The sequence below is a fragment of the Panthera onca genome (assembly GCF_046562875.1).
Source record: "Panthera onca isolate mPanOnc1 chromosome Y unlocalized genomic scaffold, mPanOnc1 haplotype 2 h2.ChrY_unloc_4, whole genome shotgun sequence".
Lineage (NCBI taxonomy): Eukaryota > Metazoa > Chordata > Mammalia > Carnivora > Felidae > Panthera > Panthera onca.
The window spans coordinates 679,762-706,901 of NW_027675867.1; the positions used below are offsets into that span (position 1 = coordinate 679,762).

The following is a 27,140-nucleotide window of genomic DNA, read 5'->3' on the forward strand; positions in this document are numbered from 1 at the left end:
AGCGGTGGACAGTACACACAACTTGCAATCAAACACGACTCTAAGAGGGTTTTAGCTAATTAAATGCCTTGTCATGCAACGCACTGAAAGCCAAATTGAAATAACTACTCTACCCTTTCAAAGAATACCGATATACTGTGCCTTGCTTAGGGTTCCATACCTGTGTTGGTACAGCTCACAGTTCACGAAGCTGTTCTTCACAGCAGCAGCAAACAGTTTGCCTAGTTAGTATCCATGCTCACTTTCATGCAGCGTAGGGAAGACCGAGTCATTGTGTGCTTAAGAGCAAAGCGTCAACGAATTCTGTGTGAGTGGCCAGTAGGGCATTCAGTGCCACTAAAACCTATTCACTACCTACCAATTCATGAATATTTCAGGTAAGGCATACACAAGGTAGTAAGAGAATGTATGGGATTCCAAGGGTAGAAAACGTGTTACACCGTCCGTGTAAGTGCTTTTGAAAGCAACCAGCATAGTCCATCCATCATCACCACATACACAATTCATTCACAAAATACTACAAGGACCACCTACCATGATCAACTGAAATCCACTTCCCCATGAAAGGATGACTCCAAACTATGTGAATCACTAAGAGTGATAAGTCATGGTAACAATCAGAAGAGAAACTTGCCAAGGTCAACGTGATACACGTGACAGGCCTCTGTCTTTATTCAGCTCCTTTTCTTAAACACACAAACAAAACTTTCATCTACGCAGCTTAAGCTACTACTACCTCACGCTCATAAAGTGCTGAAAATGGAAAGCTATCCTCATATTCAGTAAGAGCCACCCCTGGATTTCCATTTTCATTCAATGTAATTTATTTTCAAATTGGTTTCCAAGCAACACCCAGTGTTCATCCCAACAGGTGCCCTCCTCAATGCCCGTCACCCACTTTTCCCTCTCCTCAACCCCACGTCAACCCTCAGTCTGTTATCAGTATTGAAGAGTCTCTTATGGTTTTCCTCCCTCCCTCTCTATAATTTTTCCCCCATCACCTCCACCATGGTCTTCTGCTAAGTTTCTCAGGATCCACACATAGATGAAAACATATGGTATCTGTCTTTCTCTGCCTGACTTATTTCACGTAGCATAATACCCCCCCCCCCAGTTCCATCCATGTTGCCACAAATGGCCAGATTTCATTCTTTCTCATGGCCAAGTAGTATTCCATTGTATACACATAAACCACAACTTCTTTATCCACTTGTCAGTTGATGGACAGCTAGGCTTTTTCCATAGTTTGGCTGTTGTTGAAAGTAGAGCTATAAACATTGGGGTACATGTGCCCCTATGTATCAGCACTCCGGTACTCCGTGGGTAAATTCCTAGCAGTGCTGTTGCTGGGTCTTCGGGTAGATCTATTTTTAATGATTTGAGGAACCTCCACACTGTTTTCCAGAGTGGCTACACCAGGTTGCATTACCACCAACAGTGCAAGAGGGTTCCTATTCCTCCACATCCTCACCTGCATCTATAGTCTTCTAATTTGCTCATTGTAGCCACTCTGACTGGCATGAGGTGGTATCTCAGTGCGGTTTTGATTTCGATTTCCCTGAAGAGGAGTGCTGTTGAGCATCTTTTCATGTGTCTCTTGACAGTCAGGATGTCTTTTTTTTTTTTTTTTTAATTTTTTTTTTCAACATTTTTTATTTATTTTTGGGACAGAGAGAGACAGAGCATGAACGGCGGAAAGGGAGAGAGAGAGGGAGACACAGAATCAGAAACAGGCTCCAGGCTCCGAGCCATCAGCCCAGAGCCTGACGCGGGGCTCGAACTCAGCCCAGAGCCTGACGCGGGGCTTGAACTCAAGGACCGCGAGATCGTGACCTGGCTGAAGTCGGACGCTCAACCGACTGCGCCACCCAGGCGCCCCTGGATGTCTTTTTTAGAACAGTGTCTGTTCAAGTCTTCTGCCTGTTTCTTCACTGGATTATTTGCTTCCCGGGTGTGGAGTTGGTGAGTTCTTTTGATAGGTTTTGGATACTCGCCAATTATCCAGTATGACTTTTGCACACATCTTTTCCCATTCGGTCAGTTGCCTTTTAGTTTTGTTGATTGTTTCCTTCACTGTGGAGAAGATTTTTATTTCGATGAGGTCTCGATGGTTCATTTTTCGTTTAGTTCCCTTGCCTTTGGAGATGTGTCAACTGAGAACTTGCTGACGCTGAGGTCAAAGACGATTTTTCCTGCTTTCTCCTCAAGGGTTTGATGCTTTTCTGTCTCACATTCACGTCCTTCATCCATTGTGAGTTTATTTTTGTGAGTGGTGTAAGAAAGTGGTCTAGTTTCATTCTTGTGCATGTTGCTGTCCACTTCTCTCAGCACCATTTGTTAAAGAGACTGTCTTTTTATCCATTGGATATTCTTTCCTGCTCTGTCAAAGATTAGTTGGCCATAGGTATGTGGATCCAATTCTGGGGTCTCTATTCTATGCCATTAAGTCTATGTATTTGTTTCTGTGCCAATACCATGCTGTCTTGATGGTTATAGCACCGCCAAGACACTTTCCATAAAAAAAGACATAAGAAAGGAATGAATCCTCTTACAGTTCTGGAGGCATTCTTCATGTAGGCTCTCATGAGTGTATTTTTCACTAAGTCCATAACAACTGGGAGCTGATCCCTGCTGATCCAAGCTCCTCCAGGACAGAACCTTCCTCTGCTCAGTTGGCTTCAAGTGAACCTGGGTATTCAGCACTTCTCCAGTGTCCCTCTCCCACCATCCCACTTCTGGCCCTGTTGATTCCTAGATTTCTAGGAAAATCTGCCTATAAGGTCAAATCCTTATTTGTTGTTAGTTCCTTCCTGAGACAGGGTCTCCACGATGCTATCGATTACTTCAGTGGAATCCTGCCCATGGGCTGCACAAGGAACTCCATGATATGAGTTCAATGCCTCCTCAATTAATGGGTTTTATGCGAAGTTAAGTCCTCTGAGCTTGGGTTAGAAATAGTCCACATCATTCCCCATCTCAAGGCTTGTTTTGGACAAAGGATGAAGAGAAAAAGCAATGAATCTATAAAAGCCTTTTGGAAAAGCTCAGCCTAAAAACGGCAGAAGAACATATAGGGGGAAAATGTCTTTTCCTTTCATGTTAAGAGCCAGAGAGAAAAGCTTCTTTAGATTTCAAGAAAAAAGGAATAATATCAGTACACTAAGCAAGCTTTAAAGATGAGCTTTATCATCGTGTCAGTAGAGCTTTTTAGCTTATCTTAGTTCATCAAGTTCTTTAAGCTTTTTAGCTTATCTGAGTTCATCAAATAATGTTTATTTTTCTTTTTTTGATGACAGAAATCTTATTTACACTCCTGAACGTCCTATTACCCTTGACAGGTACCTAGCATCCTGCCTTGCACATCTACTTACTTATGTGGGGAATAAAGAAAAAAAAGACATTTGTTTATTCACCGTCCACAGACCGAATAAACTCCTAACGGAAATCATAAAATATTTGGGCACTGAACATGTGACTGCTCTTAAATGTTCATATATTCAATTTGAGGAAATTTTTTATTTGACAGGTGTCAAAGGCTCAACAGAAAGATTCATAAATGAAGAGAACTCTGGGAATAAATGGGTTAGGAAGGTAATGAAAAATTGGAGACTATGATCCAGATCTTAAATAAGCTCTGAATGTATACTCACAAAGACTTAACGACTTTTGATAACCAGGTTAGAAATAGTGCTTTGAAAGTCCATAGAGCTGTAGCATTCGAAGGCAGGGTTTCTTACAATATGGTCTGATACCTCTCCTTAATCAACGGAACCATGGAGGGCTTACTACAGGTACGGATTCCGAATTCACACCGAATTCTACATTTTTAGATAATTTTCCAGTTGTTGTTAAGATAACCCAAACTAGTAACAGCATTCCAATCTGCAAAGGACACACGAGGCCCACTCTCTTTAGCATAAAGTTTGGATTGCTTTGGTAGGTGGATGAAAGCAACAAAACACAGAAGTCTGCAGGGAGAAGTGGAGACTTGAAGGGTTTGAAATGCATACTGTCCCATTTCTGAGGGAGGGCACAGATACTGCTTGATGGCACCCTAATCAGGTGTTTCTGTCTGAACCAGTCCTGCTACCCAGGCCACAGTCAACCATAAAGATTATCCAGAGAAATGATCTGCATCTGTATCTGCTGTAGATTCACTGACTAACCATATTCTCACTGCTGCTGGGGCTGGGGGTATGGAGGGGAGGTAGATAAACGGAGAGAATCAGAGAAGCCGAAGAGGCCAAGAACTGGATGGGGTCCACCCTAACTGTTACCGTGGCCATACCTGTTACTGTGGCCATATCTGAAGTTTCCAGAGCTGATGATGCTACATTCGGGGCCACCATTGTTCCGTGATGATATTGCAGTTGGTATATGATGCGAAGAAATTAAACAAGGAAACGGGGTAACTTAGTATACATTTTAACGTGTCAACAAGAAGACAAAGAACACTCTTGGTTTTTACTTCATTGGCAATTACTAATAGATATGAAAGTTATAGTGCCTCCTAGGAGGCAAGGTTCTTGCCAACAGAAATACAACGCTAATACAGGAGCACCTTCCAATGGTTCATCTGAGAGTATACTGAATGGCATGATTATTTAATGTGATTTGATAAGGCAGAACTGGTTTCTCCATGACTCACAACTATTAAATTCTAGAATTCCTATGAGTTTTCTTGATGCATTGATAAGCAAAGGAAACCTAGGAGGGGATTTGGTGAAGCCACATGCCCTAGAAATATGACAGCTAATTTTTGACGTAAGAAGAAAACGAATGACCTCCAAAAGACATCAACAATTCTACCTCACAGATGTGCTGTGAGCTTGAAATGCTCACACATGTGATGCATCTTGATGATGGTAAGTGGTAAAAATATTGGTATTATTATATTAATGTCTGCTACCCTTTTTTCCAAAATTGTGTAGTAGGTTGTAAAGAAATTGGCAGCTCTCCCATTCCATGCAGCCTGCTGCAGATGACATTGCTGCCTTAATGGGACACAGCCTACAGCCTCTTTGTAAGTATAACTCTCTTTGTTCATGCCACTGGTGGCAGCCTTTCTGTGACAGCTGAACACGTCCCTAACCGATACTACTTGCCCTTACTCAATGCCATTCAAATACAATTTCATGTTTTTTTAGCACAGATAACATCAATAATGTCACTATTATTGAAGGAGAAATTATTACCAACCTCACTCAGCAGATGATGTTGGGGAAAAGATGGTAGAAAAGTGTCCTAAATGAAGAAGGGTCTTGGAGAATACCAGTGTTCTCTCTCTTAAGCATACCCTCGCAGACTGAACGGTGGGGCACAGGGTTCTCTCTGTTACAATATAACTTGAAGTTTAGGAGTGTTTTTCCTTATAAAGGTTTGAAAAAGTCCATGGTAGAGAAGAGTTTACTTAATCCCAGAGAGTAAAATGAAAGAAGGCTTTGGACCCACAAACTCCTAAAATCAGTAAGTAGGCTGAGACAACCATAAGGCTGTAGACACAGGCTACCTTTCATGAGAAGGGAAGAATGACTTGGAGGTTGAAAGCCAGAACCCCGGAGGAGCTAGAGCCATGGAAAATCATTCCCAAGCCTTAAGACACAATGAAAGGACTGCCTACCTGGGCCAGATGAACTTCAGAATTGTTATGGACCAGTGACTCATGATAACCTCCTTCCTTTCTTTTGGAACAGAAATGTTTGTGTTTTGTTGGTTTGTTTGTTAGTTTTTTCTCTGTGTGTGTGTGTGTGTGCGTGTTGTGTGTGTGTGTGTGTGTGTGTGTGTGTGTGTGTGTGTGTGTGTGTGTGTCTGTGTGTGTTTTGTGTGTGCCCGTTTTGGTTGTATGCTTAATTCATAGGTCTTCATTGATAGGTCTTCAGATTGAAAGTGGAATCGAGTACCAGTGCACACAAGGAGACTCATTCACACCTGGACCTAATTTAGATAAAAAAATCCTGGACTTTGAGCTGATGTTACAAGGGTTGGGTCTTTAAGAGGGAGGATTCTTGGGGTAGGGTGAGGGTATTTTTCATGCAGGATGAAAGTGAATAATAGGAGGCCAGCAGACAGGCTGTGGCAGTCTAACATATGTTCATAAATTCTCTTTTAAGCCCTTCAAAAGGTGGACCTCCATTCCCTTTTCCTTAAGCATACGTCAGACGTACTGAATGGTTTTGAAAAATACAAGAAGGTGAAAGTGACGGTGAGTCAAAAACACTCTAAAAAGCAGATATTGTAGTTCCAATGGTGTTGTGATCAGGGGATAATGGATGGAAGGGGCAACTGGCCATTAGACGCTAGAATTCTATGAGTGGAAGAGATGAACATAAGGGAAGAGAAACAAAAATAATATAAAATCAGGGAGGGGCAAAACATAAGAGACTCATAAATATGGAGAACAAACTGAGGGTCACTGGAGGGGTTATGGGAGGGGGGATGGGCTAAATGGGTAAGGGGAACTCAGGAATCTACTCCTGAAATCATTGTTGCACTACATGCTAACTAATGTGGAGGTAAACTTTAAAAATTAAAAATAAATAAAATAAAAAAAGAAGCTACAATTGTACACCTATCAAAATTATCAATTAAATTTGAGAGTGGACTCAAGATATCTTCAGATGTGCAAAGACTCAGAACATTTGATTCTATTCATTCTTCATTAGGAAGTTATCTGAAGGTGTATTCCAGCAAAACAAGGAGAGAAAAAAATAAAGAAAAATTATACTTAATAGCCAACATTAACAGTGTTTATTTTTGTGCCAGACACTGTTATGGGTTATTTTCACATATTATTACATATTAACCACACAACAAACTTATAAAGTACATACAATTACGATTATTATCTTCTAGAGGAGGAAATAGGGTTATAAAGAAGTCAAATAACTCATCCAACATCCAAGTTACACAGTTGGTAAGTGGAACAAGTAAAGACTAAGTCCAGGCCGTCTGGCTCTAGAGTCCAGGCTTTTAAATGCTCCCTCACTCCCCAGATAGCCATATTACCATGAAACCATGGAAACAAACGGGGACTGTAGCAGAGGAAAATCACAGGAAGGAAGCTATGAAGCAGACCTACTGAGTCACCAACTAAATGAGGCAGGAAAAGAGAAGGGTCCATAAGTGACCTCTAAGAGGTTAACAGGAAGATGTCATAAGTGGCATGATTTGAGAACACTGAAAGAGTGCAAGAAAACAAAGAAGTGCAATTAGAAAACTAAGGAGAGCGAGAAAATATCCGTAAGATGGTCTTAGTATGAATGAGACAAGTGAAACATGGCGTGGTTTAAAGCACTGATGGAATACAAAGAAAAAGGACCCATTTCACCTTGATCCCAGAGATGTCCTCATTCAGCAGGTCCAAGGACTCCAGGAAAAGAGTAGTAATTCTAATGTTTGCATATTATTTAATAATCCCAATAATTTAAACCATTTATTAGTTTTCAAGTTTTAGAATCAACCTTGAACAATCTAAAGAGACTTGATTGCAGAGCATAATACCAGTGTTAACAACAATGACAAACAGAAGTCCAAAGCTGATGGGAGACCGAGAAAAAGTGCAGCAAGGTTAAGGAAGACATTTATCTTACAATGTAAGGAATGAAAAATGACAGTACAGGCAAGGGAAATAGGTCTCTATTTTAAAATTACATCTTGTGGGGAACCTGAGTGGCTCGGTGAGTTCAGAATCCAACTCTTGATTTTGGCTCAGATTATGATCTCACAGTTCATAAGACTAAGATGAACATTAGGTTCTGCACTGACAGAATTCTCAGAATTCTCTCTCTCTGCCCCTATCCTGCTTGAGCATATGCTCGCTCTCTCGCTCTCTCAAATAACATATATTCATTCACACATGCATACATACATACATACATACATACATACATACATACATACATACACACATAAAATTATATCTTATGATGGTTAATTTCATGTTTTAACTGGGCTAAGCCACAGGGTACCCAGATATATGGTTAAACATTATTTCTAGTGAGTCTCTGAGGACATTTCTTAGTACAATGAACATCTGTATATCAGGAGACTAAGCAAAACATATTGCCTTGACAAACACTGGGTGGGCTCAACCAATCGATTGAAGACCTGAATGGAACAAAAGGCAGAGTAAGAGAGAATCCACTGTTGTGTATCTGAGTGTCTTCAAGCTGCGATATTGGTCTCCTGACTTCAGACTCAGACTTGGAGTGGAACATACATCATCAGCTCTCCTGATTCTTAGGCTTTTGGAGTCTGCCTGGAACTAAACTACAGGATCTCCTGGGTCTTCCCTTCTCAGCCTCCATAATCCTGTGAACCAATTCCTATTGATACTGAGTCTCTGGAGAACCCTAACTGGTACATATATGTAACTTCAGCCATTATGTCTTTTTGCCCTCAGATCCAGTTCCTGCACTTCTCCCACAGACTGTGTTTCCTGGTTCCTTGCCACCTGGCTTCCAGAGGGGTTTGACCAATGGGTGTTTGATGGGAGAAAGGGAGGAAGGTATAAGCCCAGAGGTTTTTCTCTCTCCCACTCCACTTGCTACCAGTGATTTTATCTCCTCCAAATTCTAGCTTCTTTCCAAGAGCCTCTTCTCCCATGTTCTCAGTTCCTGCTAGGTATGGTTCTGAGTTTCTCTAGCCCTGGGGGTGGAAACAGCTTTCTGATGATACTAATTCCTGATTGCTTCGCCATCCTTTGTTTGGCTTCTGGGATTTCCCATCACGTGTGTAACTCTTTAAAATACCGATAGTGACTCACCGGCTGGCGGGACCTGACTGAAACAGTACAAAGATAGAAGTTCAGGAATATATGGGAAGGTGAGGAGAGAGAAGACAGGTGGCTTAAGCGACCTATATATGTCATCTTCACATAGGAAGCCAGTAGACGGTGCTTAAAACTGGCAAATCAATAAGCAGCAGTATGCTACATTACTTATATTCATGAAGATACCTAAGAAAAGAATATAAACCTGGAACAGTTAAAAGGGTTGCCTCAAATAATGGAGGCAGTAAAGAGACCTGTGTTTGCCAGGAACTCAGGGGGGAAGGGACAGATGAATAATAGATGAAGCACAGGGAATATTTACGGCAGTGAAACATCTTGTAAGACAGTGAAATGCTTTGAATCATGGCATTGTGCATTTGTCATAACTCACAGAACTGCACACCACAGTGAATGCTAAGGTAAACTTGGGACTTTCGTTAATAATAGTTTCCATATTGGCTCATCCGTTGTAACAAATGCACTACACTGACACAAGAAGTTTACAATAGGCAACACTATGTTTTGGGGGGTAGGAGGGAGAACAGGGGAACTCTGCCCTTTCCAGTCTTCTTCTGTAAACCAAAAGCTGTTTTAAAAAATAAACTCCCTTAATGAAAGGAAGGCAGAGAGACAGAAGAGGAGGGAAGAAAAGAGGGAGAAAGGGAGCTACTTAAAAGTCATGGAGGAAACTTAAATGTGGATTACAAAGTGAAGGGATCCAATCCGAAAAAGTCATATGCTTTACATTTCCAACTATGATAACATTCTGGAAAAACAAAACAAAACAAACGACAACAACAATGACAACAACAACAACAACAACAACAACAACAACAACAACAAAACACCTTCGGAGACAGTAAAAAGACCAGTGGCTATTAGGGTTTAGGGGGAGAGAGGAAGTGGTAGTAGGTGGAGTACAGGGCACTTTAGGGTGGTGTAACTATTCTGTATGATACTGCAATAGTAGGTACATACCATTTTACATTTCTCAAAACTTATGCATCTATATAACACAAAATAAACCCTAACTGTTAATGATAATGTGTCTAATGATATTGTGTCAATCAGTGATGGCTCATCCACCACTTATAATTAATGTATCCACATTAGTGCAAGGTACTATAGAAACTAGTGGGGGTGAGGAAACTGTACTTTTTGTGCAGTTTGTCTCTAAATCTAAAATTGTTAATACAAAATGGTCTGTTTAAAAAAAACCCTGATTAAAAAAAAAAAAAGAAAAAAGAAAACAAAAGAGAGTGTTGTCCCTGGGGAAGAGGTGTTCGTGGGGGAAACAAAGCTTTTGTTTTGTTTATTGCAAGTCCTGATCTGCAATTTGGATGTTATGGGTATTTTTTTTAACTATTTGTATACAATACCTGGATTGAAATTTCTCAAATAAAAAAAAAAATCTGTACACCTGCCAGCATAGATAACATGAAAAAGACCATATTAGCAAGTGTTGGCAAGGCTATCAAGTATTCAGTTCTCACAGACACTATGCAGGCACTACTATAGAAAGAAGTTCATGTACATTGGTATAACCATTATAGAAACAGTTTGGAGGAATCTTACCACAGCTGATAAGTTGGATGACATGCGACCCAGCAAATTCCCTCCTAGATAAATAAATACTATTCTAAAACATGTTCACCAAACGACATGTCCTATAATATTCACTGAAGTTTCATTCATAATTACCCTAAGGCATAACCTACCTAAATGTCCACCAAGAGTTGCAGAAATATTGTAAACTATTCATATAAGGAAATTCTATACACCAATGAGCATAAAGGATCTATACACACAATAACATGAATATCACTAACATAAGTTTGAGTGAAAGAAGCTAGGTGTAGGACACATAATTCCATTTCTATATAGTCCCAAAACAAGCAAAAGTTGTATATTCTGTAAGAAGTCAGAATAATTGCTGTCCCAAAGGAGAGATAGACCGTGACTGAAAGAGGCACAGGTGGTCCCTTGGGGTACTGATACCTTATTTAATGAGTGCAGGTTCCACAAGTATATTGAACTTAACTTCATCAAGCTGTGCTCAGAATACTTTTAATAATATATGTCCTTTTTGGGTGCCTGGGTGGCTCAGTCGTTAAGTGTCCAACTTTGGCTCAGGTCATGATCTCACGGTTTGTGAGTTCGAGCCCCACATCAGGTTGTGTGCTGACAGCTCAGAGCCTGGAGCCGGCTTCGATCCTGTGGCTTCCTATCTGGCCCTCCCCTGCTCACACGGTGTCTCTCTCTCAAAAATAAACAAACATGAAAAAAATAATATATGTCCTTTTGAATGTATACTATACTTCCGTAATCTTATTTTAATCTGAGTGCAGACCCCTAAATCACACCCTTTTTTTCTCTACTGTCTCTACTAAACATTTAAAGAATATGTACTTTAAAACATCCTAGAAGAGAGAAATATATGTATGTATATATATGTATATATATATTTATATATATGTATATATACATATACGTATATGTATATGTGTATGTATGTATATATATACATATGTGTATATGTATATGTGTATATGTATATAAACATATATGTATATATGTATATATATTTGTATATGTATATATACATATGTGTATATATGTGTGTATATATATATATGTATGTATGTATATATATATTATATACACATATATATACATACACATTTTACATAACTTATTTCAGTAGTTGGAAGAATCTCAACATTAACATTTCTATGAATACCTTTCAAAGTAAGAGAAGTTCAGTTTTGAGTCCCCTAGAATATTTATTCAAATTTGCTTGGGAGCCATACTGTCCCATCTTTTCTGAGCACTGCTTTCCTTTTGGGCTCTGGATATGTCCCGCATGTTATAAATTTCAGTGTAAGGTGACATTGCCCAGACAGGGAGTGCTGACGATAAGTCATTGCTCTTGCAAAATCTCCAGCCAGGCTCAGTTTTGATCTTCTTGCCACCGGAGAAATTCCATCTAGGGAAATTCTTTTATTGTTAATTTCAGCTACTGTAACTTTGACTTGCTCCCCAACCTAGAATATGTTGTTATTCCTTCTGCAGGTGGGAGTGGAAAGAGAGCTAAGTCACAGGCATTAGACCCAAATCTAAAGATGAGTGTGTCCATGCTTCAACTGTGAGGCTATCTATTCCCTATGGTAACAACGTTCTGCTATTTCAAATCTAACTACTGCACTTACTTGTTTCCTTTAACACAGGAAGTACAAAACTCACACATATTGCTTCAAATTTAGTTTTGTACATGTAAACTCACACGGATTTAAAGCAAACAATACCGAGCTTACCCAAAATGAAAATTTCGTGTTGACATTTGGCAAGTTCGTGATCGGTAACTCTTATTATTTGTATAAATTCTCAGATAATTTAATATACATAACAGTATCTTTTAAATATATTTTGGAACAAAGGACAAAAAGACCCCAAATATCTAAGGAAGTCTAGAAAACCTCCAACAGTGAAAACTACCTAATAAATCAACTTAACCTCACCACCTGCTGTCTCTTTCTTCAACTAAACCCACTCATACATTACCTTCTCATCATTTGTCTTTTGGCTTTCTCAGACCACACTCTATTTTCAAGATGTTAAACTCGCAAGTACCTCTCAGCATATATATATATATTTATTTTCAGCCCATATGCCTCCAATTAATAGCATTTATGAAGCATTTTCTATGTGTTCACCCATTAACATCCTTTTTTAATCCTTATAGTTGTCCAATAGTTTATTTTACTAACCACATCTGATTCTTCAGGAAGCTAAAGCACAGAGTATTTCTGTAACTTACGTACAGTTCTAATGGTTTCCAGTGGTCAATCTTTCATCCCACTGCAGGCAATGTGATCCACAGTTAGTACGCTGCTGCCTCCAATTATTAATAGGAACTCAGACACAAAGACAAATCCAGGACACATAATACTATGAATCCTGCCCTTGCTAGCACTCTACGTCCACCCGCTAGGCTGTAATGAAAATTCTGGCTTTACTTTATTCTCTAGGACAGCCTTTACTGCTGCTACTCTTATGCAGCACACTTACGTTCTTTTATAATATAAAAATACGTGAGTGTTAGGCTTTCTATCGCTACTAGAAGGGGGTTGGAGTCAGGACTCAAAATGAACTTTGATGCAGTTTTAAAGTCTTTATTGTGGCAAACTGGGTACTGGTTTGGACTCTGGCATGAAGCATTGTCTCAGAGATTCACTAGATAATCAGACTTGATATTGACAAACTGTTGACTCCCAAAATAGCATAAAAATCATATCTCCAGGCTTCCAGGGTGTTGCCGTTAACAAAAGAAATAAAAATTTCTCACATTGTTTTGCGATTCACATGCAAACATAAGATTCCATTTCAAAAACTTTCTAACATCATGAAAATAGACAGATACTGCATATTCTCTAACACGTATGTACAGTTAATACATTAAAAAGAAAAGTACAAGCAGATTTTTAATCTTAATCATATGTGCACATTAAACTGTCCCAGAACACAATTCAATTCCATGACAAACAACTGAGTTCTAATTCCCATAAGACATGACTATCTACCAAAAATATTTTAAACACACCAATAAAGCAAATTTTATATATATATCCACTAAATAATATAAATATTATATATATAAATTATATATGCACTAAAAACACTCATTTTACGAGCTCCGTGGCAATCCTTGGAACACCAAAAAACTATGAGTTGAAAATTGCTCAGATTTCTTTGTATTCAAATATGTTTCATGCATTTTTATTCAACAGTGTTCAGAACACTAGTACTATTGTTTGTCCACAGCAAATCAATATGTGTCAGCCACCGGTTTAAATTATACTGGAAAAATTGTGTACTCAAACTTGGACAAAACACACAGCACAACAGTGACAGTAAACAACAATGAAGCTTGCTCTCCACAATTATAACATTACTGGTTCTGTAAGGAAAATTAAGTTGCTGGGTGACAAGTAGAAGGGGGATAAAAATGACATCAGGAATTCAAAAGCTTATTTGAGGTGCCAGTCACCACATATAGGCACTCAAGCTTAACAAGGTCATAAACTTCCTCCTTACTTGTGCCATATGAGATATAAAGGTACGAGAATGAATAAAGACTATGGGATTTATTTCAAAAATCTGTACAACCTAAGCACAGACTCGTTTTAGAAGACAGTAAATGAATGCCTCACCAGAAAGGCCACCGTGTCAAGTTCCTTTTCACGGTCTGCCCAAAAGGATACATAAAATACTTTCATTTTCCTATTAATATATGAATCAACTATATTAGTTGTTTCTTCACATTTTATAAGTTGTAAAACAAAACTTCAGCAAGGTTTTGCTAAAAACTTAGCAAAAACAAAGATTTTTTTTTAACATCCTGTTTTTTAAATTAGAAATGGCAATATTTTTTAAGGGACCAGCTAAACAACATATTGAATTCAGGATGGACATTCAGATCCAAACCGAAATCAGATAGCCCAGATAACCCAAAGCATGAATGCAAGTTCAAGTGCAATAAAGTAACAAGGTATAGCAGGGAAAAACTAAGATTCTCAGTTAAGTTCAAATAACTGCATGGTGTCAATGGTTGTGTTTCAAAGCTGTGCTGAGCAAAGTTATCCTCCCAGCTACATCTAATTTCAAAACCCTCTGGGAAGCTACCTCGGTAAGCTATATGTTGAAATTACATTCTAATATGGTCATTGGATTCATTTTTAATTATTATACATTTATATACAATAGGGAAGTTGTACAAATATGTATCTTTCCCTTAGGGGCTAATTAGCTAAAACAGTTAATTTGGGAAGGGTGGGGGAGAAAAACCTCTGTATTTGAAATACCATTGGCAATGGAAGCTAGTAACGAAAATTTATATAAGCTTCCTATGAAACGAGTATAATTTAACCCTCTGCATCTTTTAAATAATTATTCACTTTTATTTACTCATGTGGCAGTATTTGTAACAACACATTATCATTGAGTAGTGAAAAAAAGAATATGAGGCTTACTGGGAAACTGTATATTAGGAAGCTATGCCATTTGAACTCTACAAGCCCAAGAGTCAGAATCAGAACTCTCGGAGTGCCTGGGTGGCTCAGTCGGTTAAGCGTCCGACTTTGGCTCAGGTCATGATCTCACGGTCCGTGGGTTCGAGCCCCACATCGGGCTCTGTGCTGACAGCTCGGAGCCTGGAGCCTGCTTCAGATTCTGTGTCTCCCTCTCTCTCTGACCCTCCCCCATTCATGCTCTGTCTCTCTCTGTCTCAAAAATAAATAAACATTAAAAGAAAATTTAAAAAAAAACCACAACTCTCATTATTCCCCTAAAAAGCTGCCAAGCAGAGAGAAACCGTAGTATTGAAGATTTAATAGGTCATGTTTCAGCCTGGGATGGATGGTTCTATTGCAAAATACTTAAACTTGAAAGAATAATGGTACACAATAACTCCTTGGCCTTTCCGATATCGCAGTAAAATCTGGCTGCGGCACCACTGACTAAACACCATTAAGTCTTGCTGCCACCAATAACTGAGGTCACTTGGATAATCAAGAATTCCATGCTGGGCCACAGGATATAAACACTATCATAAAAGTGAAAAGTACTCTGTGTGGCTCTCCTGTTTGATCCCTGTGGTCTTTGATTGTCAAACAAAAGACCAATACCTGCTAACATAACTGTGCATCGACATAAGATAATAAAGGAAATCCTGGAGCAAAACTGTTAACCAACTGCCATGATATTGATAAGAGTAATACATGGTAATGTGGATATTTCCTGTTATCCAACAACGACAAAAACAAGTGAGGAAAATCTATTTTGCCCAAAGATAACCTCAACCAGTTATTTGGTGCCAAAAAAAAAATGTACCACCGCTCTAGATCAGTAATACTTCAGAGAATTCCAACGGCTATTATGTATGCAGGTTTAGTCACCACCCTTACCCATACTCATTTACACTATGTGATTTCTATTTTAAAATAAATTATCCTGGAAAGATTCCCAGATCAGTATGTGAGATTGGTACAAGGCCAAGTCATTTCCGAGTGGATTCCATCCATGTCCATAACCAGCACCAGTTTTTTATTCATTTATTTTTTGAAATTCACTCATTGGTTTGTAATAGAAACTGTGTGGTTTCTCAATGCACTTTCAATTTTACCCACTTATAAAGAATTTCCCAAGTTAATTTTACTAAACAAAACCTTCCAAGTGTCTACCATTTCCTTTAGGAGCTCAGTAAACATAAACATTACATTTCAATATAAAATCTTTAGAAACGTCTTAAGAATGTGTACACAGTTGAACTTTGAATCTTTTGGTTTGTAATCACCGAGCCCATGACATTCAAAGCCATACAAATCCTTACATTATTAACAGTGATACGCTTGAATTTCTTAGACAATATCCTTGGTCAAAGCTTTGGAATCCAGTTAAAACTCAGAAAGGTGTGGGATTGAGAATACCCACTATTGCAATTGGTTTTGAGAATACCAACTATTACAACAACTTTCCACACATATTCGATCTTCCACACATATTCCACAGAATATATGGAATATTCCACACATATTCGTCCAGAAAGAGTGGCAGTCAAAAAAGGAAAGAAAGAAAGAAAGAAAGAAAGAAAGAAAGAAAGAAAGAAAGAAAGAAAGAAAGAAAGAAAGAAAGAAGGAAGGAAGGAAGGAAGGAAGGAAGGAAGGAAGGAAGGAAGGAAGGAAGGAAGGAAAGAAAGAAAGAAAGAAAGAAAGAAAGAAAGAAAGAAAGAAAGAAAGAAAGAAAGAAAGAAAGAAAGAAAGAAAGGAAAAACAAATGGGGCGGGAGGAGCCTGGAGGTGGGTGAACAGCAAGGAAATTCTAGCTTTATTACACAAGCATGGAACCAAATTCCTTTGGAGGGGGTGGGGGTGGAAGTCTGACGACTTCAGACCAACGAGGGAACAAGAGAGAACATGGATCTGCCCCTACAGTCCTGGAGACATCTCAATCTGGGGTTAGGAAGAAAGGGGACCTCCCTTGCGGTCCAGGGGTCTCCTCCCTCCGCAGACCCGGTGCTGGGAGGCAGCAGAGGGCACTGCTGCCCGGGAGTCCAAGAAGACGGCGCCGCATCCCGGGGGCGCGGGCCTGGACCATCTGGTGCTTCTTCGCCCATAAAGTACACTAGGGGACGCGGTCCAGGCTGTCCCTGGTTCATCCCTCCAGGCACAACCCGTCCCGGGGCTGAGAGGTCGCGCGGCGGTGGCCTGCATCTCACGCCCAGGCACTGGGAAGCGGCGGAGTCTCACCACGGGTTCCAGGTTAACTCCCGGGACTTGGCGCGCCTGGCGCCGCGCTTCTGCCAGGCTGCTCTCGACCCACACGTCGCCCGGTACGCGAATGGTGGGGAAGGTGGTCAACGTCGGGGTGGCCGCCCTCCCACTCTCCTCCAGGGTGCGGCCCCTGGAGCAGGGCCCGGGTGCCGCGGGCTTACGGGGGCTGCTGTCCTCGCGGGACGGTGGCGGCGGGGGCGGCACCTTCCTCTGGCCGACCGCCACCGTCCGGGCTCCGTGGCGCCTCCGCCTGGCAGCTGGCCGGCGCGTCTGGAGGCGGGCCTCGGGTGGCTGGTGCCGGGGGTCCGGGACCAGGGCCAGGAGGGAGGAGTAGCCGTAGACGTCCTTGCTGCGCAGGATGTGGGGGGAGAACTGGTGCTTGAGGCTGCAGAGGTAGCTCCGGAGCTCCGCGTCTGAGCTCATGAACTCCGTGCTGCGGGGCAGGAATAGCTTGAAAGCGTCGATCAGCGCCTTGGTGCTGTTGGCCAGCGACAGTCGCGACGGTTGCCACCGCATGTACACCACCTTCTCCTCAGGCGCCTCCAGCGCGGCCCCTCCTGCAGCGCTAGAGGCTCCTCCCCAGGCGGCCGGGGCCAGGGCCTCCCTGGGCCAGCGCCATCTCCTCTTCATGCTGCTCAGGATGTGAGGCCGCTAGGGGCCGCCCGCGCTTGCCAGGTCTCGAGGCCGCCGCAGGGCCCTGATGAATTTCCTACCATGAAGCCAAATCAGGCGGCAGGCTGTGAGAGTTACACCGCAGTTGCTAGGAGACCAGGCGCTTTGTGAGGTCACAATGTCTGCATATCTTATCACGGTGGGCTGCCCAAAGCTGCCTTAGGTTTGGCTGTGTTTAAGATTATGCCCTTGAGAAAGACCTGTACCTAGTCTTACCTGAGAAGGCCCATAATTCTTCACGAGTTCAAGAGGGTTGTCTTAGAGGTGAATGCACGGGTGCTTCAGCCTCCATTAATTCCATCTAACATGAAATGACACTTAGCGGTGGACAGTACACACAACTTGCAATCAAACACGACTCTAAGAGGGTTTTAGCTAATTAAATGCCTTGTCATGCAACGCACTGAAAGCCAAATTGAAATAACTACTCTACCCTTTCAAAGAATACCGATATACTGTGCCTTGCTTAGGGTTCCATACCTGTGTTGGTACAGCTCACAGTTCACGAAGCTGTTCTTCACAGCAGCAGCAAACAGTTTGCCTAGTTAGTATCCATGCTCACTTTCATGCAGTGTAGGGAAGACCGAGTCATTGTGTGCTTAAGAGCAAAGCGTCAACGAATTCTGTGTGAGTGGCCAGTAGGGCATTCAGTGCCACTAAAACCTATTCACTACCTACCAATTCATGAATATTTCAGGTAAGGCATACACAAGGTAGTAAGAGAACGTATGGGATTCCAAGGGTAGAAAACGTGTTACACCGTCCGTGTAAGTGCTTTTGAAAGCAACCAGCATAGTCCATCCATCATCACCACATACACAATTCATTCACAAAATACTACAAGGACCACCTACCATGATCAACTGAAATCCACTTCCCCATGAAAGGATGACTCCAAACTATGTGAATCACTAAGAGTGATAAGTCATGGTAACAATCAGAAGAGAAACTTGCCAAGGTCAATGTGATACATGTGAGAGGCCTCTGTCTTTATTCAGCTCCTTTTCTTAAACACACAAACAAAACTTTCATCTACGCAGCTTAAGCTACTACTACCTCACGCTCATAAAGTGCTGAAAATGGAAAGCTATCCTCATATTCAGTAAGAGCAACCCCTGGATTTTTTTTTATTAAATGTAATTTATTTTCAAATTGGTTTCCACGCAACACTCAGTGTTCATCCGAACAGTTGCCCTCCTCAATGCCCGTCCCCCACTTTCCCCTCTCCCCAACCCCAGGTCAACCCTCAGTCTGTTATCAGTATTGAAGAGTCTCTTATGGTTTGCCTCCCTCCCTCTCTATAACTTTTTCCCCCCATCACCTTCCCCATGGTCTTCCGCTGAGTTTCTCCGGATCCACACATGGATGAAAACATATGGTATCTGTCTTTCTCTGCCTGCCTTATTTCACGTAGCATAATACCCCCCAGTTCCATCCACGTTGCCACAAATGGCCAGATTTCATTCTTTCTCATGGCCAAGTAGTATTCCATTGTATATACATAAACCACAACTTCTTTATCCACTTGTCAGTTGATGGACAGCTAGGCTCTTTCCATAGTTTGGCTGTTGTTGAAAGTAGTGCTATAAACATTGGGGTACATGTGCCCCTATGTATCAGCACTCCTGTACCCCTTGGGTAAATTCCTAGCAGTGCTGTTGCTGGGTCTTCGGGTAGGTCTATTTTTAATGATTTGAGGAACCTCCACAATGTTTTCCAGAGAGGCTGCACCAGGTTGCATTCCCACCAACAGTGCAAGAGGGTTCCTGTTTCTCCACATCCTCACCAGCATCTATAGTCTTCTAATTTGCTCATTGTAGGCACTCTGACTGGCATGAGGTGGTATCTCAGTGCGGTTTTGATTTGGATTTCCCTGATGGGGAGTGCTGTTGAGCATCTTTTCATGTGTCTCTTGACAATCTGGATGTCTTTTTTAGAACAGTGTCTGTTCAAGTCTTCTGCCCGTTTCTTCACTGGATTATTTGTTTCCCGGGTGTGGAGTTGGTGAGTTCTTTTGATAGGTTTTGGATACTAGCCAATTATCCAGTATGACTTTTGCACACATGTTTTCCCATTCAGTCAGTTGCCTTTTAGTTTTGTTGATTGTTTCCTTCATTGTGGAGAAGATTTTTATTTCGATGAGGTCCAATGGTTCATTTTTGCTTTTAGTTCCCTTGCCTTCGGAGATGTGTCTACTAAGAACTTGCTGATGCTGAGGTCAGAGATGATTTTTCCTGCTTTCTCCTCAAGTGTTTGATGATTTCCTGTCTCACATTCATGTCCTTCATCTATTGTGAGTTTATTTTTGAGAGTGGTGTAAGAAAGTGGTCTAGTTTCATTCTTCTGCATGTTGCTGTCCACTTCTCTCAGCACCATTTGTTAAAGAGACTGTCTTTTTTTTCCATTGGATATTCTTTCCTGCTCTTTCAAAGGTTAGTTGGCCATAGGTATGTGGGTCCAATTCTGGGATCTCTATTCTATGCCATTAAGTCTACGTATTTGTTTCTGTGCAAATACCATGCTGTCTTGATGGTTATAGCTTTGTGGTAGTGGCTAAAGTCTGGCATTGTGGTGCCTCTCACTTTGGTTTTCTTCTTCAGTATTACTTTGGCTATTCAGGGTTTTTTGTGTTTCCATACACATTTTATGATTGCTTGTTCCAGCTTGGAGAAGAATGCTGGTGCAATGTGATTGGGGCTGCATATAATGTGAGGACTGCCTTGGGTCATATTGACATTTCGTCAATATTTATTCTTCCAATCCACGAGCATGGGATGTTTTTCGCTTTCTCTGTATCTTCTTCAATTTCCTTCACAAGCTTTCTGTAGTTTTCAGCATACAGATCTTTTACATCTTTGGTTAGGTTTATTCCTAGGTATTTTTTGACTCTTGGAGCATTGTAAATTGGATCCGTTTCTTTATTTCTCTTTCTGTTGCTTCATTATTGGTGTATAAAACGCAACCAATTTCTGTACATTGATTTTGTACCCTGCAACATTGCTAAATTCCTGTATCAGTGCTAGAGGACTTTTGGCGGAGTTTGTCCGATATTCCATGTATAGTGTCATGTCATCTGCAAAAAGTGGAAGTTTGACTTCATCTTTGCAAATGATGATACCTTCAATTTCATTTACTGTCTGATTACTGATGCTAAAACTTCCAACACTATGTTCAACAACCGGAGTGAGAGTGGACATCTCTGTCTTGTTCCTGATCTCAGGGGGAATGGTTTCACTTTTTCCCCATTGAGGACGATATTTACTGTGGGCTTCTCATAAATGGCTTTTATGATGTTTAAGGTATGTTCCTTCTATCCTAACTTTCTTGAGGGTTTGTATTAAGTAAGGAAGCAGTATTTTCTCAAATACTTTTTCTGCATCTATTGACAGTGCACTATGGTTCTTATCTTTTCTTTTATTAATGTGATGTAGCACATTGATTGATTTGTGAATATTGCACTAGCCCTGCAGGCCAGGAATGAATCCCGCTTGATCGTGTTGAATAATACTCTCTATATGCTATTGAATGTGATTTGTTAGTATCTTGTTGAGAATTTTTGCACCCCTATTCATCAGGGATATTGGCCTGTAATTCTCCTTTTTTTCTGTGTTTCCCGTTTGGGAAGCAAAGTAATGCTGGCTTCATACAATGAGTCTGGAAGTTTTCCTTTCATTTCCATTTTTTGGAACAGCTTGGGAAGGATAGCTATTATCTCTACCTTAAATGTCTGCTAGAATTCGCCAGGGAAGCCACCTGGTCTAGGACTCTTGTTTATTGCGATATTTTTGATAACTGATTCAATTTCCTCACTAGTATGGGTCTGTACACATTTTCTTTTTCTTCCGGTTTGAGTTTTGCAAGTGTGTGGGTATGGAGGCATTTGTCCATTTCTTCCAGGTTGTGCAGTTTGTTGCCATAGAAGATTTTATAGTGTTTCCTGATGATTGCTTGAATTTCTGAGGGATTCGTTGTAATAATTCCATTTTCATTCGTGATTTTACCTATATGGGTCCCCTCTCTTTTCTTGTTGAGAAGCTAGGCTAGACGTTTATCACTTTTGTGTATATTCTCAAAAACACAACTCTTGGTTTCATTGATGTGCTCTACTGTTTTCCTTTAGACTCCATATTGTTTATTTCTGCTCTGATCTTTATTATTTCTCTTCTTCTGCTCGGTTTGAGGTGCCTTGCTGTTCTGCTGCCAGTTCCTTTAGGTGTGCTGTTAGATTTTGTATTGGGGATTTTTCTTGTTTCTTGAGATAGGCCTGGATAGCAATGTTTGTTGTTATTGCTATTGTTGTTTTGTTTTGTTTTGTTTTGTTGTTCCCTGTCAGGACTGCCCTTGCTGCATCCCGAAGGGTTTGCATTGTTGTATTTCGTTTCCATTTGTTTCCTTATATCTTTTAATTTCTTCTCAAATTGCCTGGTTGACCCATTTATTCATTAGTGGGATGTTTTTTAACCTCCATGCTTTTGGAGATTTTCCATCCTTTTTTCTGTGGTTAATTTAATGTCCCTTCAATTACCTCATTCTTATCAACAAGTTTCTGTATGTTTTTAATTAATTGTTTTATATATGTGTGTGTCTCCGAATTTGGTGTGTAGACATTTAAAATGTTGAGCACTTCCTGATGGAGAGACCCTGAAATTAAAATAAAAAGCTCTTCGTCATCTCTTGTTACAGCCTTTAATTTAAACTCTACTTTGCATGATATAAGTTGGCTACTCCAGGTTTCTTTTGACCTCCAGTAGCATGATAGATAGTTCTCCATCCCCTCCCTTTCAATCTGAAGGTGTCCTCATGTCTAAAAACAGTCTCTTGTAGACAGCAAAGACATGGGTCTTGTTTTGTTTTTTGTTTTTGTTTTTTCTATCCATTCTGATACGCTATGTTGTTTGGTTGGAGCATTTAATCCATTGAAATTCAGTGTTATTAGGGAAAGATATGTGTTTAGAGTCATTGTGATGTCCGTAGGTTTCATGCTTACAGTGGTGCACCAGTTTCCTTTCCCACCAACAGGGAGAGAGGGTTACTCTTTCTCCATATGCTCGCCAGCATCTGTGGTTTCCTGAGTTGCTCATTTTAGCCACACTGACTAGTGTGAGGTGGTGTCTCAGTGTGGCTTTGATTTGTATTTTCCTGATGATGAGTGATGTTGAGCATCTTTTCATGTGTCTGTGGGCCATCTGGATGTCTCCTTTGGAAAAGTGTCTATTCATGTCTTCTGCCCATTTTTTCACTGTATTACATTTTCCAGTGTGACTTGGGTAAGTTCTTTATACATTTTGTACACTAACCCTTTACCAATATGTCATTCGCAAATATCTTCACTCCTTCCATCGGTTGCCTTTTAATTTGGCTGATTGTTTCCTTTGCAGGGCAGAAGATTTTTATCTAGACCAGGTCCTGATAATTCATTTTTGCTTTTCATTCCCTTGGCTTTTGAGACTTGCCAAGGAAGAAATTGCTGCAGTTGAGGTCAAAGGGTTTTTTTTCCTCTTTTCTCCTCTAGTGTTTTGATGGTTTCCTGTCTACATTTAAGTCTTTCATCCATTTTGCATTTATTTTTGTGCACGTTGTAAGAAAGTCATCTAGTTGATTCTTCATCATGTTGCTGTTCAGTTCTCCCAGCACCATTTGGAAAGAGACTGTCTTCTATCCATTGGATTCTCTTTCCAGCTTTGTCAAAGATTAGTTCACCATACATTTGTGGGGCCCCTTCTGGGTTCTCTATTCTGTTTCATTGGTTAATGTGCCTGTTTCTGTGCCAATGTCATACTATCTTGATGATTACAGCTTCGTAGGAGAGTCGAAAGTCTGGGCTGCCTCCCACTTTGGCTTTCTTTTTTCAACATAACTTTGGCTACTCAGGTTCTTTGGTTGTTCCGTGCCAATTTTCAGATTGCTTGCTCCAGTCTGGAGAAGAATGTTGGTACAATTTTGATTGGTATTGCATTAAAAGTGTAGATTGCTTTGGGTAGTATTGACATTTTAACACTATTCATTCTTCCACTCTATAGGCATGGATTGTTTTTTTTTTTTTTTTTCCTGATTTTGTTGTGTCTTCATCATTTTCCTTCATACATTTTCTATACTTTTCACTGTACAGATCTTTTACATCTTTGGTTAGGTTTCTTGCTAGGTATTTTACGGTTCTTGGTGAAATTGTAACTGGCAGTGATTTCTTGACTTCTCTTTCTGTTGCTTCCTTATTGGTGTATAGAAATGCAACCAGTTTCTTTACACTGATTTTGTATCCTGTGAGTTTGGTCAATTCATGTATCAGATCTAGCAGCGTTTTCATGGAGTCTTTTGGGTTTTCCGCGTTCAGTCTCTCGTCATCTTTGAAAGGCCAAAGTTGAACTTTCAGTGATATATGTTCAGTTAAGTGTAGATAAAAAGAATTTACTCTTTGGGCTCTATGTTTACTTCATAATTGCACAATAAGTGAGAAATAAGAACTGTGCATGTTATCCCACATTAGATTTGGTAACTGGAATCTAACTCTTTAAAATATATTGAATTCCTCATGTTATGGATAGAAGTATGAAACATCTAACTTCACCCAGTGCACACGAGTGTATTTGTAAACACATATGCTAATCAGCAAAATTGTGATACTAGTGAGTTGTACCATATTTTACACGTTCATGGTACAGGTAATATTGTTTTACCATCTTTATGGTAGCAGCCCAAATAAGATATTTGGAAGCAAGGAGAGAATCCAGAACCTACAGGGTACATTCTCCATGCTCTATCCTGGCTTTCAAATAAATGAACAAATGGACTTAAAAAAAAAGATTGCACTGGTAATCATGTTTATGCAATTGTGCAATAACTTTTTATGGACTCTAGCCATAATAAGAGTGCACGTGAATAAGGTTTGGAAATAACACCTATTTATAACTTTGTTTGACATGACAAACTCACTAGCAACATATACTTTCAAAAACTTTTTAATTTTTAGTATTAATCTTTTCAGATATTCTATAAGGCCCAATCACATCTTACTCCACATGTAGAAGAGCAAAGGCAGAAATGGTGAACTTTGCATGTGTTACAAAGGCTATTACATGATATTATTTGATATCCTAGAATTTTAAACAACTATACAGCTGCACGACTCATGCTAGGTATTTAAAACTTGACATATTTTAGCTTTCTGCTTTTCATTATTTAATAGTTTTTTAGAATTAGCTTTTGCTACAATCGCATAACTATTAACTTGGGTAATAGACATCCAAGTTTCCAGCTTATCTGTTTTTGTATCAGTGATTAAAGTCAATCCCTATGTTATTGCCTTTTTAATTAACCATGGCTATTTTTTTTAGTTCTTTTATCACTGCAATACTAAATTTTCTGCTGTCTTCTATGCCTTTTTTCAAGCCCAGTGATTAATCTTATGACAATTATTCTAAATTCTTGCTGTTATACTGCTTTTATCTATTTTGATCAATTCTTTAACGGTCACTTCTCCTGAAATTTCGTCTGACGGTAATTCTTCCGTTTCATCATTGTGTATAGTTTTCTATTCCTTATGTGTTTCAACGTTGTTGTTGTTGTTGTTGTTGTTGTTGTTGTTGTTGTTGTTGTTGCTGTTGCTGTTGCTGTTGTTGTTTTGTTTAGTTTTGTTTTGTTTTACGTGCTCTGCACCTGAGAGCACTGCTACATTAAAGTGGGCTCATCCCCTCTCCATGGCCTGGCCCTTCTGGGGGTGTGTTTTGGAAAGTGTTACTTGCTTTGCGTTGCTATGACTTTCGTTGTTTGATTTCTCATCTCAGAGTGATTTTTGATAATCCCATGAGGTGTGCTTTGATTTGCTCCTTGAAGTACCGAATGAAGTAATTGGAGGTTTGCACTATCTTGACAGGGGTTAAAACACCTTAAGTTGCCATGGATGGATGTTCTTGCCCTTCCCAACAATGGGGGTTTCTCCTGGTAGTGAGATCCTGGAGATGTGATGGCGCCAAAGCCCGGGCCCCACACAGACGGCTCCCCCGAAAGGCTCTGGGCAGTTGCACTTATGAAAGCTGCTCATTTTCTGATTTCCCAGAGGTTACCTTGGACAAAATTGTGGATTTTTAAATTATCTGGCCCCATCAATTTCTTCTACCAGCCAGATCTTAGATTGTATGCAAATGATACCTCACAGTTTGCTTTTCCAATTTGTAAAGGGGAAGTATAACGCCTATGTTCAGTATAGTTGTGAGATTATTGGTAATGCTGTAAAACGTGTGGAAAAAATCCTGGCACATTACACTCAATAAACACTGTATTTTTTTGATTTCCTCATAGTTGTCACTACATCCATGCAAACTGTATCTCCAGGGTGGGGTCTTTCGTAGGTCAAAATGTAAGCTACACCATAGAAGCTATCAACAAGGCAAACTCTTTTTCCTATTCTTGAGGAGGTGACCCATCCCTTTTTTTGAATATGAATATTAACTTTGGTGGTAGAGATTATTGAAGACTTGAATGTATATTGCAGTCCAGCACACCGGGAGATAGTTAAAAGTGCCCTATTTCAGGCACTGTGGATATACATATCGAGCACCTTAGGTGTCAGGTGCTATTAGGTTCAAGTACACAGTGATAATCAAACATGCACACTCCATATATTCAGGATGTTTCAAACCTTAGCTACAAAAGGTACATGTGTAATTACAACTTGTGGCAAAATGCTGTTAAATAAAAGACTAAATATTATGAGAAGGAATGACACAGGGGACAAAATGTCGATTAGAGGATTGGCCAACAAAGGTTTCTTGGGGAGAAAAGTCCTTTATTCAAACTTGGACCCGTAGCAAGAACGGTAAGAAAACTAGCAAACACAAAATGCATTCTAAGCGGCACCTACGTGGGTCTAGTTTGAGAAACCAGGAGAAGAGACGGTCCCAATCACCTAAAGAAAGGAGAATGAGGAAAGATGGCATTAGAGGGGTGCAAGGCAGGACTGCCAACGTCTGGTGGTCACGTTACAGATTCTGTGTGTCATTTTGAGTACAGTGGAGATTAGAGGGTTGTTTTAAGCAGAGGAATGAACTGCTCAGATTCAGGATTTTTGGATTGCATTCCTGATGCAGTGAAAAGAATGGACTGGGATTTTGGTGGGAAGGGAAAGACAGCATGGGGCTAAGAACGAAAATGGAGAGTAGGCAGAAGGTGGTGAGAAACTAGGTGGCTTGGCATACGTTGGAGGTGGAGTTGAGAACCCCTGCTGCTGAATGGATCACGACAAAGACGTTGAGGAGGGAATGACTGACAATGAGTCTCTTTCCCTCTTGAGTAACTGAAGACAATGTCCCATTAACAGAGAGACACAGGAGGGGTCTTAAGTTGGTCATGGATTTCAATTGTTTATTGATTGGGTAT

At 40.3% G+C, this 27,140-nt stretch overlaps 1 protein-coding gene across 1 annotated transcript in view; it reads right to left on the minus strand.

Moving 5' to 3' along the window:
• Nucleotides 1–4,173: 4,173 nt before the first annotated feature.
• The window catches only part of LOC145715274 (coiled-coil domain-containing protein 71L-like), a 187,890-nt gene continuing 164,923 nt past the window's right edge, over nt 4,174–27,140 (minus strand). Inside the window, exons 2-3 of the mRNA XM_081794939.1 lie at nt 16,947–17,747; nt 4,174–4,188 (exon numbers count right to left, since the gene is read on the minus strand). Coding sequence (XP_081651065.1) covers nt 4,174–4,188; nt 16,947–17,747 — 816 coding nt within the window. The remainder of the gene's footprint in view (nt 4,189–16,946; nt 17,748–27,140) is intronic.